The 13,307-nt window shown below is 34.5% G+C and overlaps 1 protein-coding gene across 4 annotated transcripts in view; it reads left to right on the forward strand.

Annotated features, from left to right (window-relative positions):
* The window catches only part of LOC145284835 (xylulose kinase-like), a 225,628-nt gene that overhangs the window by 183,161 nt on the left and 29,160 nt on the right, over nucleotides 1-13,307 (forward strand). For all 4 annotated transcript variants that reach the window (XM_080133812.1, XM_080133813.1, XM_080133811.1 and 1 more), the window contains 3 exons: nucleotides 1,446-1,527; nucleotides 7,516-7,556; nucleotides 13,093-13,208. In XM_080133812.1, coding sequence (XP_079989938.1) covers nucleotides 1,446-1,527; nucleotides 7,516-7,556; nucleotides 13,093-13,208 — 239 coding nt within the window. The remainder of the gene's footprint in view (nucleotides 1-1,445; nucleotides 1,528-7,515; nucleotides 7,557-13,092; nucleotides 13,209-13,307) is intronic.

Below are 13,307 nucleotides of genomic sequence, written 5' to 3' on the forward strand. Positions count from 1 at the left end.
GGCCCTTAAGCCCCCCCCCCTTTATTACTACTCTGAAATAGATAGTAATTTTGGCACCCCAAATTCATTCCACATGGAGACACTGGTCTGTTAGATAGACCCTTACTGGTTCGCTCGAATGGACAACAAGCTAAGTACATCTATCTATTCTGTATTGTATATAACCTACATGTAAATCTAATCCCACCATTTTTTTTTTCTTTGCTTTGTATTTCTAACATATCCAGATACTTATTAATATTTTATTCATTTATTTTATAACAAATTAATTACTAAAACAGATTAGTTTTCTCACCATACTTACTGCATACACGATTTCTTCATGTTAGAGGGAAATCTACCTCTAATTCTATGCTTATTTATTTAGAATAGAGCAAAACTTTATTTAAGTATGATACATAATATTCTCATCCATGCTGGAGTGTAGAAATATCTGGTGTAGAAATCAGATGCATGGTTACCCCTCTCGGAGTGATAGGCTTGTAGATCTTGTCAGGTCATCAATCTAGGAGAAAGAAAACTCTGATATTAAAACTGGGGGGGGGGGGCTCCTCAGTCATAATCAACAACCTTTCTGAAGCTAGTGACTTGAAGAAATTATCCAGTTTGCAAACCTAAATTGCTTAAGGAATAGATAGCTTTCAAACTCCTTCTTTGTCTATTAGCCAGGCACAGAGGTAAAATAACAGGAACCCACCGGAGCTACCCTGTGCTTGGCTTTGTTTCCTGACTAGGACATTGAACGCCATTCTCCTATCCCCAACGTCTTTCTTTCTCTCAAAAACTGACTAAATTGGGTTTGCTTGGATGTGCTCACTCAGCTGGTCTGTGCCGATCTTGTGTTGAAGGTTGAGGGTACCTGATTAACAGTTTGACTACTGACAGTATAGGAGCCCTAACTCTTTGATACAGGTTAGAGCAGCTCCTCTGATCAATTGTATAATATCAGGATAGTTGTAGTGCCATGTCGCACATGGAAAGGGACCCTGCTGCTATATCTGGTGAGTTTTCACAAGGTCACAACTTCCTGGGAAGGACTTGGCTAATGGACCTATTGGTGTGTATATTTGGCATCAAAACTGGCCATTTGCAGCCCCTTACATCCAAGTCTGAGTTTTTTATATTCTTTTTTTGAAAATACTCTAGTTTGTATCCCACAGTAAGTTCATCCAGTCTTAATCTTTTTCCGGTTATCCATTGTTAGAGTTATGAAAAAAAAAGAAGTGAGAAACTGATTACAGACAGTAAGAGAAGAATTTCTCTTTTAGAACTGCTGATTATCTGACACATGCACTAATATTTTAACTTTTGTGCTATTTGAACAAATATTCGAGTAGCATAATATGTGAACTCATATTTGGCCAATGTTGAGGAGTCATCTAGGATGTATTGCTTATTTATAGAGTTTAAAAGTATACTTTTAAAAATCTTTTCTTTAAATTTAGGGTAAAATCAGTCGATACTTTGTTGAGAAATATGGATTCCCTTCAGACTGTACAATTGTTGCATTCACGGGAGATAATCCAGGTAAGTTTGTTTTTACATTTTTCAATTTCTCTAAAAGATTAACTTTAAAACACATTCTAACCTTACTGTTAGTGGGCGACATATCTCATCTTTGTATATTTTTCCACTTTTACATAGAATTTCATATACAGTTTTTAGTCATTGGAAAGCTGTAATACAAAGAGATATTGAAAAATCGGATATGGCTGACCAATTATAAAAGGGAAAGAGAAACCATTTACCCTTATTGGATGAAGTAACAATTATAGACAGAGAAAAATGGTGGAGAGTAAGATGACTCAAAGAAGCAACACAAATGCTGGGTGATGATTATCTACTAAGCAGACCTATAAGCCATATGGCAAAATCACGTTGACACACCGGTTCTCAGATCACCAAAGTTAAACTACATTGATCCTGGTCACTGATTGGTGACCATTTAGGGATAGCAGATGTTGTATGTATGAGTATGTTAACACCTTCCTGCAAGAGTTGCAAAAACCTTATGTCATAATCTCCCCTAATAGAGATATACATATGACTCGCGACCGTTTGTGACTTTTATACTCTCATGAAACTTCCTCCCTTGGAGGAAACCGGTTCAATCCACCTTGGATGAATGCTGCTTCAATACAGTACAGTAGACCTACAAAGGTCATTTCAATAGTAAAACCTATTTTTTAACTCCAAACTCAATACTGCCAAAACTAAGCTTATTTCCTTCAATAATTACAAGAAACCTTCTCAACCATCAATAGTTATGGCTAAAGATACATTACTTGAAAGTACTTCTTTTAAACTCCTCGATTTAACGTTCATAGGGAACATGAGTTGGAACAGATATATTGAGAGCATTCCCAAGGCTGCTTCGAAGAAGGTGACCTCTCTCTACAGTGCTAGAAAGTTACTTACACCTATATTTATGAAAGAAAAAACACCTCTTATACTGAAAGTATCCTGTACCTCTACAAGGTCACCATTCGCCCATGTATGGAGTATTGTTGTCACATTTAGGCTGTTTACTGCTACTAATCTCTCGCTCCTGGACAGAATTAAAAAGAGAGTCGCCAACCTGATAGGTCCTGAACTGTCATCTAAGCTTCAAGTTCTGTCCCATCGATGAAATGTTGCATCCCTCTGCCTGGTTTTATAAGTATTTTAATGATGATGCTCCGACAAACTACTAGCCCTTGTACCCCCTCGGCATAAATACTCCCGACAAACCTGACAAGCAGCAAAGTCCCACCCCTACACAGTAGAGATCCCTAGATGTAAGAAAGCTTTTTACGCTAATAGTTTCTTCCCCAGAACTGCTAGACTTTGGAATTCCCTTCCGGTTTCCTGCTTCTCCAACTGTACTGACATGCATAAGTTCAAGTGTAATGTGAACAGACATCTTGCTGTTCAACTCCCAAGATAGTATCCCTGCAACTCATATCCCTGATAGTAGCCCCCTAAATCAAAGTGGCACTGTGTCTTGTTTGGGGTAAAAATGTAATAAAAAATATAACAATCAGGGAAGCAGGAAATGGGAGGAAACTCCAAAGTCTGGCAGTTTCCGGGAAGAAACTGTGAGAGTAGACATCACAAAACAACATAAGATTTATTCCTAAAAATTTTAATGATAAAATCAAAGGTGTTTAGTTTGGTTGTTTCATTTTATAGCACATCAACCTTTTTCAGGTCATTTTGGTAAAAGTTTCTATGCTTCAAGTTCTTTATGCCTTCAAAACTTTATTTATGGTGTTTGGTTTAGTTTGGTTTTACAGAATATTAATCCTTTTTGGGCTATTTAATGTGGAATCCAGTCAATTTGGTAAAAGTTTTTATTCTTAAATTTCTTTATGTCTTCAAATATTTACTCATAGTGTTTGGTTTGGTTGTTTTGTGGAGGAAAATTGTTGCTTTTTAGCTTTGCAGAATATGATTGAGTTTTGTAAAGGGAAAGGGCAAGAAACAATAACTCTAATGTTTGGAGCATTTTAAGCCAGGAAGCTGGTATCTTTAGAAAGTTTGATCTGGTAGCATCAAAAGTGTATGTATTTCATAAACGATTTCACAAATGCTTAATATGAGACATGGCACAATTCAAGCAGGTAGTGAACTCCTCCCAAAAATGGTGCAATATGTCTTGGGCAATTGTCTTCAGTATAGTAGCGATTCTTTGGCTGATTTTGTTTAAGTTTACAGGAATAAGGGGATACAGACCTGCCCTTCCATATTGACTAATCTAGAGGGAGGAAGAAAGCAGTCAGCAATAGGAGAGTTCTACAACCTTTTAAGAACTGCAGACTTGTGGAACTCTTCCTGCTGACTGTTTATCTCCTACCTTTTCAAGTTTAAGGTCAATAGGCACCTCCAGTTTTTGTGATAATCATCTTTTGTTTTTGTTGGCTCCTTACATCGAGTGGCTTCACACCTTTTCTGGAGCGATTTCCATACAAAAAGACTCAAACTATTGCATATCAATGCAGAATGTCACTTTTACTTTTACTTTAAATCGTGAAGATGAAACATGGAAAACTCTGTGTAGCTTAATTGCCATATATATTTCCAAAACTTACTATATAGATATATATTTATTTTCCACAGCCGAACCAACGTCGTAGCCCACAAGAGCCAAGAAAGCCAACAAACCAGAGGTCCAAGACTCGAGTTTCTCCCTCATTTGGGCTCATCAGTTAGACACATCCGAGCTCAAGATTTGAAACCCGAGCCTCTTGCATGTTAGGCCAGCACTCTACCAACTGAGAAAACAAGCCACACACACAAGAATGTCTATTAACTTACACAGATCAAGCAACCCACGGCACAGAAAATAATTATATATTCTCTCACACTTTCTGAATATATATATATATATATATATATATATATATATATATATATATATATATATATATATAATAGAACAACAGGAGTATGAAATGAAGTCACAAAACTATATATTGGTGGATATAGATTGGTTCATTTATTGAATAATGGAATACAAACGAAATTTGGGGGATAGAAGGGACTCTTTATGCCAAGGCATTTCGAAGCCTAATGCTTCTCATCAGAAGAGTAGAGAAGGTGCTAGGTAGCCTTGTGGAGATGCGGCATCTAGCATAGGGTTCATTAGGAGTGAAAAAGACTGTGGAATTATAGTATGTTGAGGAAAGCTTTATTGAATTCTAAATAAAGGAGAAGCTTGTTATATATAGTATGATGTAAAAAAGTGTATATGGTCTTTAACATAGTGTTGAGTTTATTTTTAAATTTAAGGGGTATATATTTTAGGGTTAAATTGGGGACATACATGAATGAACCACTCTATATCACCAATAAATGAACCACTCTATATCCACCAATAAATGAACCCATCTATATCCACCAATATATAGTTTTGTGACTTCATTTCATACTCCTGCTGTTCTATTGTATAAACTCCAATGATAATTGTTGAGCTTGGCATTATCCGGATAAGTCTCCTCTTGTGGAATTGAACTCTCTCTTTTCCTCTTATGCACTAAACTATATATATATGTGTGTGTGTGTGTGTGTGTGTGTGTGTGTGTGTGTGTGTGTGTGTGTTCCAGGTTACAAATATCAAAAAGTAAAAACCATTGAATTTAACAAGGTTGTTGATAATATGCAATAAAAAGAGCAAGAATATTATTTTATTCAATTTAGGCAAACAAAATTACTATTGGTCGTGACAATAAATCTAATTTTCCAATCCAAAAAGATTTCTTTAGGTAACCATAGCCTTCGGTCTTAATCGAGGCAAGTTTTTAATGAAAAGAAAAATGAAGAAGAAAAATTTGGAAGGCTTTTTTAAAAAGTTGTTAATTTCAATTGCGGGCATTTGGAAACACGTGTTGTGGTCACTAGGAGAGAAAGAAGGAGGCATCCGCTAAACTCAATAATAGGTGGCCTTAGTTATTTGATTAGGTCAGACGGCTATGCTTGTAGGTGACAGGAAATTAGAAATTTAACTAAGAAGAAAAGATAGAAAAAGAAGAGAGCGAAAGGAAGGGGGTTGTGATAGATCAGTCTGAGGTTCGTTGCTATACTAACAAGTCCACATATTCTAGGCATTTTTTACTAAATCTAATAAAACTACATTTCACACCTATATATATATATATATATATATATATATATATATATATATATATATATATATATATATATATATATATATATATATATATATTTCTAAGTGAAAATGTGTGTGTGAGGACACTTCTCAACCTATATACTCAACAAATTTTTGATCTGCAGGCTTGAAATTTGGTATTCAAACATGTGGAGAATTTTTTTAATCGGTTTTCATCCGGAAAAAAATGGCTGCTAAGGAGTCAAAATTGAAACATTTGTACTTGTGGGGTCATTGGATTTTTATTGATTGAAAACACTTTTTAAAGATCTTGGCAAGGTAATGGTGTAATGGTTATCGGATGTGACTCACTATTTTTAAGTTTTGGTTTCAATCTCAGCTTGAGTGTTTTTTTTTTTGTTTTTTTACTTACAAGAAGTTAACTGTTTAGAAAAAACATAATACACACATGCATGTCTCAGTTTCTTTCTGGTTCTTTTACTTCATTTTTTAAAAAAGAATTTAACACTACGTTTAATACCGGGCAACACCAGGTACATCTTCTAGTGTATATCTAATTTATAAAACTCACTATGTCTGTCTGTCTCCATATTTTCAACTATATCTCGCAGAGCGGCACTACGGGCCTTAAATGATTGTATTTTTTATGGACCGTTCTTTTTTATGGGTCTTTAGCCAGTTAAAATAGTTTTAAGGGATCAAAAAAGGGTAAAAATTGACAAAAAAATCGTTATACATTTTGTATCTTAGTTTATTTTTAATCAATTCATATGCGTGTCACGTTGGTACAGTGGTAACGTCACCAGCTTTGAACGCTACAGTTTTGCTTTCGGTTTCGATTCCAGTTGATGGCACTCCTATGACGTGACCGTCTTGAGGAGCAATATTGCTCTCCATTGGGGAGATCAGGATCCCCTAAAACGCTGAGTAAGGCTGGGTAATTATGCTGAGATTGTCTGTTAAACGTTGATTGAATCTCAGACAGTGGCGGGTGACCTATCAAAAGAGATTAATTTATTGTGCTTTGTAAAAACAGACAGATATTTTATTGTTGGGAGAAATGACAAGAAATGTCAGAATAATGTGGAACAAGATCATGCACTCATTGGCCTGAGGAACACCTGCTCAGACGTTCTGGCTTTCTGAGTAGAAAAGTGAAAGTGTTCACATTTTAGGGGCGTGTGAGTGGAAATTGAGTTTTGATCCCAGATACACAAGCTATCGCAGGCCTGGCAGGGGTGCACACACGCAAAAAGTTGGGAATTCGCCGTTTGAAGTATTGGATTCTGGTTGATCTGGCGGATTGCCTTGACCAACCCTTTTACCTTAGTACCTAAGCAAATGCTGGGCAAAATTTAGCAGATTAAGCCAGACCTCCGGAGAGAGAGATCCTAATTCAGAGATATCACCCCTACCCAGACGTCGCCACCACCGCCATCATAGAGAACAAAGAATAAGATTTTGGCGAATCTTGATGTTTCTGGTATAATCGAACTGAACGATGTACATATGTAAAGACTTGTAATTTTTGTGAAATTAATTTTTCGTAGTTAGAACTCTCCGAGTCTGTTTTCTTTTTCTGACGTGCATGCAAAGCTAAAATTGATTTTCAGCAAAATCGACACGAAGCCTGAGACGCTGAGAATTTATGTGAAGTCCTCTCGGAAGATAGACGACCAACAGCCAGACCAGTTCAGCGGGGTCAAAAGTCATCTGCTGACCTGGGCGGGAGGACCACACTCCAATACTATTTTTTTACTTTTGAAATCACGACTCTATATTACGAAATCTGGACAAATTAACATCTCATATTTAAGCAAATTTTAAGCAAACCGACCTCCCCCGCTAGTATATATATATATATAATTGTTTGTAATCAATTTGTTATATTTCTTTATTATTCACAGCTTCCCTTGCTGGAATGAGAATTCAACAAGGCGATGTAGGGGTGAGTAAATATATCATTTTGTTTTTTGAAAATTATTCTTTAATTTTTTTTTTAATCTTGCCCCAAACAATGCACAGTATACCTGAGATGTAAAAAGCCATCGTCAATTAGGGGCTATACTTACAAGTGGGGAGTTGTGTAGCGAGATGCTTGTTCCCATTATATTTAAATTTATGCATGTTGGTACAGTCAGAGAAACAGGGAATAGGGAAAAAATTCCAAAGACTAACAGTTTGAGGAAAAAAGTTATTAGAATAGAAAGTTAGCCAGCATCTGAGGACCTCTAGAGTGAAAGGGTGGGATTTTGTTAATTGCTGGATCAGTCAGGAGTATTTATGTTGAGGGGTCACCGGTGTACAGTTAGTTTGTCAGAGTACATTTCATTGAAGTACTTATAAAATAAGCATAGGATGATGGGACAAAGGCTAGAGCTTGTGTTTTTAACATACAAAAAGTTTAGTGTGTGTATATATATATATATATATATATATATATATATATATATATATATAGTACAAAACTTGTTGAAATTCAAAGATTTACATTTTTTCTTTTTTGTAACTTTTGTTTATTTCATTTTGGATTTCTTCATTACAACCGTTTCATTAATGAGATAGTAATTTTATGATTTTATGTGTTCATAAAAATTTCCTGATTCCCACCAACTCATCAGATGTTTCCATTCGATGTTACCAACAAAAAGTTGATTTTGTACATGATAAACCTGGTGTTTGGGGAAAAGAAATTCCATTCTCACATTCAACATTTGTGTTTTTACGGTAATCAGAGAAAAAAATACAACTATATAGTTAAATATTTAGAAATTTATAAAGAATCAGAATCAGTAATTGTATCAGAATCAGGAATTTTGTACAGAATCGGTAATTGTATCGAAATCGGGAAAAATATTGGAATCGTCCCACCACTAATATATACATATAGATATATATACATATATATATGTAAGTTTTTGAATTTCAACAAGTTTTGCACTTTCAACATTTGTGTTTTTACGGTAATCAGAGAAAAAATACAACTACATAGTTAAATATTTAGATTTATAAAGAATCGGAATCAGTAATTGTATTGGAATCAGGAAAAATATTGGAATCGTTCCATCAATAATATACATATATCTATAATATAAAGCTGAATGTGTGTGTGTGTGGGAGGGGTCACGAATAGGCTCCTATATGGTTGACTATTTTAAAAAACTGATTACATATAATGGTAGAAGATGTATCGAGACACAGGAATGGATATGTTTGATCTGGCAGAACGGTGAGTCATTAAAATTATGGGGTCTGCGTACGCGCCTGGTCCACAAAGTATGGAAATAAAAAATTAAAAAATTAAAAAAAAACGTTTACAAGTGTTTTTGATATAGATGTACATAAGAATACTTTAATAAGTATGTTTTAACTTAAATAGGAATGGTATAATAAAATTGTTGGGTCTGCGTTCGCTCCTGGCCTCCATAGAATGGAAATAGGCACAAACTTTAATAAAGACTTTTCATATCTATCTGTGTAAGTATACTTTGATAATTATGTTTCAGTTTGAAGAAATATGGTATAATAAAATTATGGGGTGTTCGTTCGCACCTGACCTCCATGGAAATATGTCACAAAGTTTAACAAGGTTTTTTTAATATAGATCCACAGAATATTGTGAGAAGTATTTCAGTGTGAATAGGTATAATAAATTATGTGGTTTATCTATTTTATTTTTACTTTCATCATATTTTGCTTTGGTTTTGATACCCCCAAATTCGAAACTATCTCTTTACAACCCTTCCTTTTCATAACCTATCATACTTTCATAAATCAGAGTCCATTTTCTGTAGGCTGTTTTTGAACCCAGTCAACGATGGGTACTTTTGCTAGTATATATATATATTAGCAGCCCCCCCCCCGGCATTCTTGATCGTAAAATACGCACAAATATTATTTTATAATTGATGCAGAATTCTTATTGATTATAAACCGAAATACTGTAGGTATTAGATGTAACGTTAAATTCCTTAAAAAAATGAAGTAAAAAATAACGAAAAGAAACTGATACATGTGCAAGTGAGTATTATGTCTTTTTTTCACTTCTTCTTGTAAGTAAAAAAAATATTCGAGCTGAGATGAAAGCCAAAACCTAAAGATAGTGAGTGCGATAACCATTAGGCTGGCTTAACACGATCTTTACAAAAGTTTTTCAAACCTACTTATCCTTAAAATAAGTAATCTGTGAATGATTCATGCATGCGCATTCGTGAAACTGTTGACAAACTGACGAAAATTCAACGATCTCGACATATCAAATTTTCAATTTTGACCCCATAGTAGCTTTTTTTTCCAGATTAAAACCGATTAAAAATTTTTCCACATGTTTGAATACCTAATATAAAAAGTTTCAAGTGTGTAGATCAAAAATTCGTTGAGTATATAGGTTGAGAAGTGTCCTCACACACACACACACACATTTTCACTTTTATATATATATATATATATATATATATATATATATATAGATAGATAGATAGATAGATAGATAGATATGTCTAACTGACTTTAGCAAATAGGGTGAATACTGTTATATCTATTTGCTAATATTTTTATCCTCTGGAGAGATGGTAGGCATCAAAACCCTATAGGATAAGGAGATAACATTTCGAAAGTATTCTTTGTCTTACTTGGAATAATAAAAAATCCTTGATTTGAATAAAGGTTTTTTTAATTTCATTGAATCACTATAATTTGCTATATATATATATATATAAATCCTGGCTTGAGGTAGTTGCCTGTCTAGCCGCACTGATGAGCTGTGAAACAGCGAAACAGTACTGTATGTGGATGACTATATATATATATATATATATATATATATATATATATATATATATACTAGCAGTTCAGCTCGGCTTTCCTTGAGCCCTATGTACTGTTTATATAACTTTGTGCATATATATATATATATATATATATATATATATATTATAAACTTTGACTTATGTCCAGGTAATCTACATCTAAAATTTCAAGTGTTTAGACCCAAAATTGGTGGAGGAATTTGGTAGAGTTTTAACTTTGACCTTTTGGCAGCCAAATTTTCACCCCAAAACTGATTAAAATGCTTGCTGCATGTTTGAATACCTTTTATGTAAAATTTCAAATGTTAAGACCCAAAATTGGCTGAATAGTTTGCTAGAGACGACAAAAGGCAAATCGTTTGAACTTTGACCCCTTGGTAGCCAAATTTTCGGCCCAAAACCGCTTAAAAAGCTTGCCCTGTGTCTGAATACACTTTATGTAAAATTTCAAATGTTTAGACAAAAAATTGGCTGAGTAATTTGGTAGAGACTGCAGAGGTCAATTTTTTAAACTTTGACCTCAATTTTGACCCCTTAACATTTATTGTTTTGGGCTCAAATCAAATTTTAAAATTTGATCCATGTCCAAGTAAGCTACATCTAAAATTTCAAGTGTTTAGACCCAAAAGTTTGGTAGAGTTTTCAAAGGTCAAATCGTTGAACTTTGATCCCTTGACAGTCAAATTTCTGGCCGAAAACCGATTAAAGAGATTTTCTTAAATCTCAATACCCTTTATGTCAAATCTCCAGTTTGTAGACTGAAAATTGACAGAGTAGTTTGATAGGGAAATGTACACATACAGACACATACAGACAATTTCACTTTTATAGATATAAAGATATATATTCAAATATATTTTTGTATATAAATTATAAATTTAACCATCAATGTTCATAGATAACCTCTTTTACCCATTTCTTTCCTTAATTTCAGAATTAGTGTAAAGGTTTCTGAATTCACTTCAAATTAGGAGAATTTCCTTAATTGTTCCTAAACATACCTATGGCATAATACAGCATTAACATGTTGACACATCATTTCCCGTTAGCTCACTGAAGTTAAGCATTGTTGAGCCTGGTCAGTACTAAAATGGGTGACCAGGCACTATATATAGAAGGATGTCAATAGCTCCTGGCAAGAACTGCAAAACTCTAACATAATTATCTCTCCTGATCAGGATATGTATGCAACTGGTGACCGCTTGTGAATTTAATATTCCCTAGACTCTTTCTCCATTGGAGGAAGCCAGTTTACTTTGCCTAGGATGAATGCAGCACACAACACAACAAAAGAATTAAAACTTATAATATGACAGGATTTATTTGTGTTTACAAGCAATACACCGAAATATGTACATATGTCAATCTTCGTAATAAATGGATTTATGAAAACTTACCAGAACTACTAAATGCTACCTGCTTCCCTTACTGTACTGATGTGCAGAAGTTTAAATATAATGTAAACCAACATCTTGTTAATCTTTCTTAGGCATGTTTCCAAGTGGCATTATGTCTTGTTAGGGGGTGAACGTGAGTAAAAATAAAAACTGTTTCGTTTTGGTGAAGAGACCAATCACATGTCACAGAACAGAACATGTTTGGGCAAAATAGGAGCTTCAGAGATTAAACAGGAAACACCAAAAGAGAGAGAGATTTGGTAAACATGCTGTCATCCCCCAAAGGTCAAACTAAAAGGAGAGAAAAGAAGAAGTGCACTTTTGAGTGATGCTTTTTGTATGAGTGACCACGTGCTTAAGTTAACCAGTAGTTTACTGTCTCATTGTCATATGATCTGAAGTTTCATACATTAAGAAAAGGACAATTTAACTAAAGTCTATTGACTCAAATACCATTTTACTTTATATATTCAAGGATGGTTCCAAAAGTGAAGGCTCCTTTATATTAACTCCAAAAGTTGAAGAGCTACAAAGACAGGAGTGTCACCATTAAAACGAGTGACATTTTGTGCTCCAGAAATTATTTTTCTACATAGTAACCACCATTCTCAATGCTCTTGTGCCAGGAATTCTGTTGCAATATTTTGGAAGTATAACACAGTCGGACGATTCTATTTATAAACGATGCTGCTAGGAATTGACGAATCGAATTAATTCACGTTCTGCTACCAACCAATCAGAAACCAGAATTGCTCCATAAATATTAAACCTTTTCTGTACCAATTTCACATGTTTTTTTCTGTCTCAACACGGTAAGAATATTTTGCTCTGTGGAACTGTCTACTGCAAACAAGTCACCTCTTGGGACTTGTGTGTAACAACGAACCATCGGAAACTGTTCTGTCTACTGCAAATCAGTCACCTCTCAAGACTTGTTTAGAACAATGAACCATCTGAAACTGTTCTGAAACTAAACATGGCTTACACTTCTAGAAATTCAATGATGCATCTCTGCTTCTGACACACTTCTTTGACAGGGGTTGCTTTTCTAGAGTGTCACATCATTAATATCTGCAGTAGAGACAAAACTCATGAATGCATAAGTTCAGTCATCATAACAATGCAATTTGCAATCCCCTCTGATCCATTTGTGCAGAATAAAAAATAGGAGGCATTACTTTTGGAACATCCTTATATATATAATAGAGTGAACATTCTAATTAACAGTTTTATTTTTTTGCTTTTGTATTAAATTTTTTTGTTTTTTCTTTATTTTCAGGCTAGTCTTGGAACAAGTGATACACTATTCCTCTGGTTAACTGAACCTCAACCTGCACTGGAAGGTCATATCTTCATTAACCCAGTGAATAGCGAGGAGTACATGGCTCTCCTTTGGTTAGTAAAGTTTCTATACAATGTTCAGCATCTTATCATTATTTCTTCATCAACCTATCTCGGTGTGATACTCAACATGACACTGTCATAAGAAACTCC

This window comes from Euprymna scolopes, chromosome 9 (genome assembly GCF_053919585.1).
Source record: "Euprymna scolopes isolate OS-2025 chromosome 9, ASM5391958v1, whole genome shotgun sequence".
In the NCBI taxonomy this organism is placed as follows: domain Eukaryota; kingdom Metazoa; phylum Mollusca; class Cephalopoda; order Sepiida; family Sepiolidae; genus Euprymna; species Euprymna scolopes.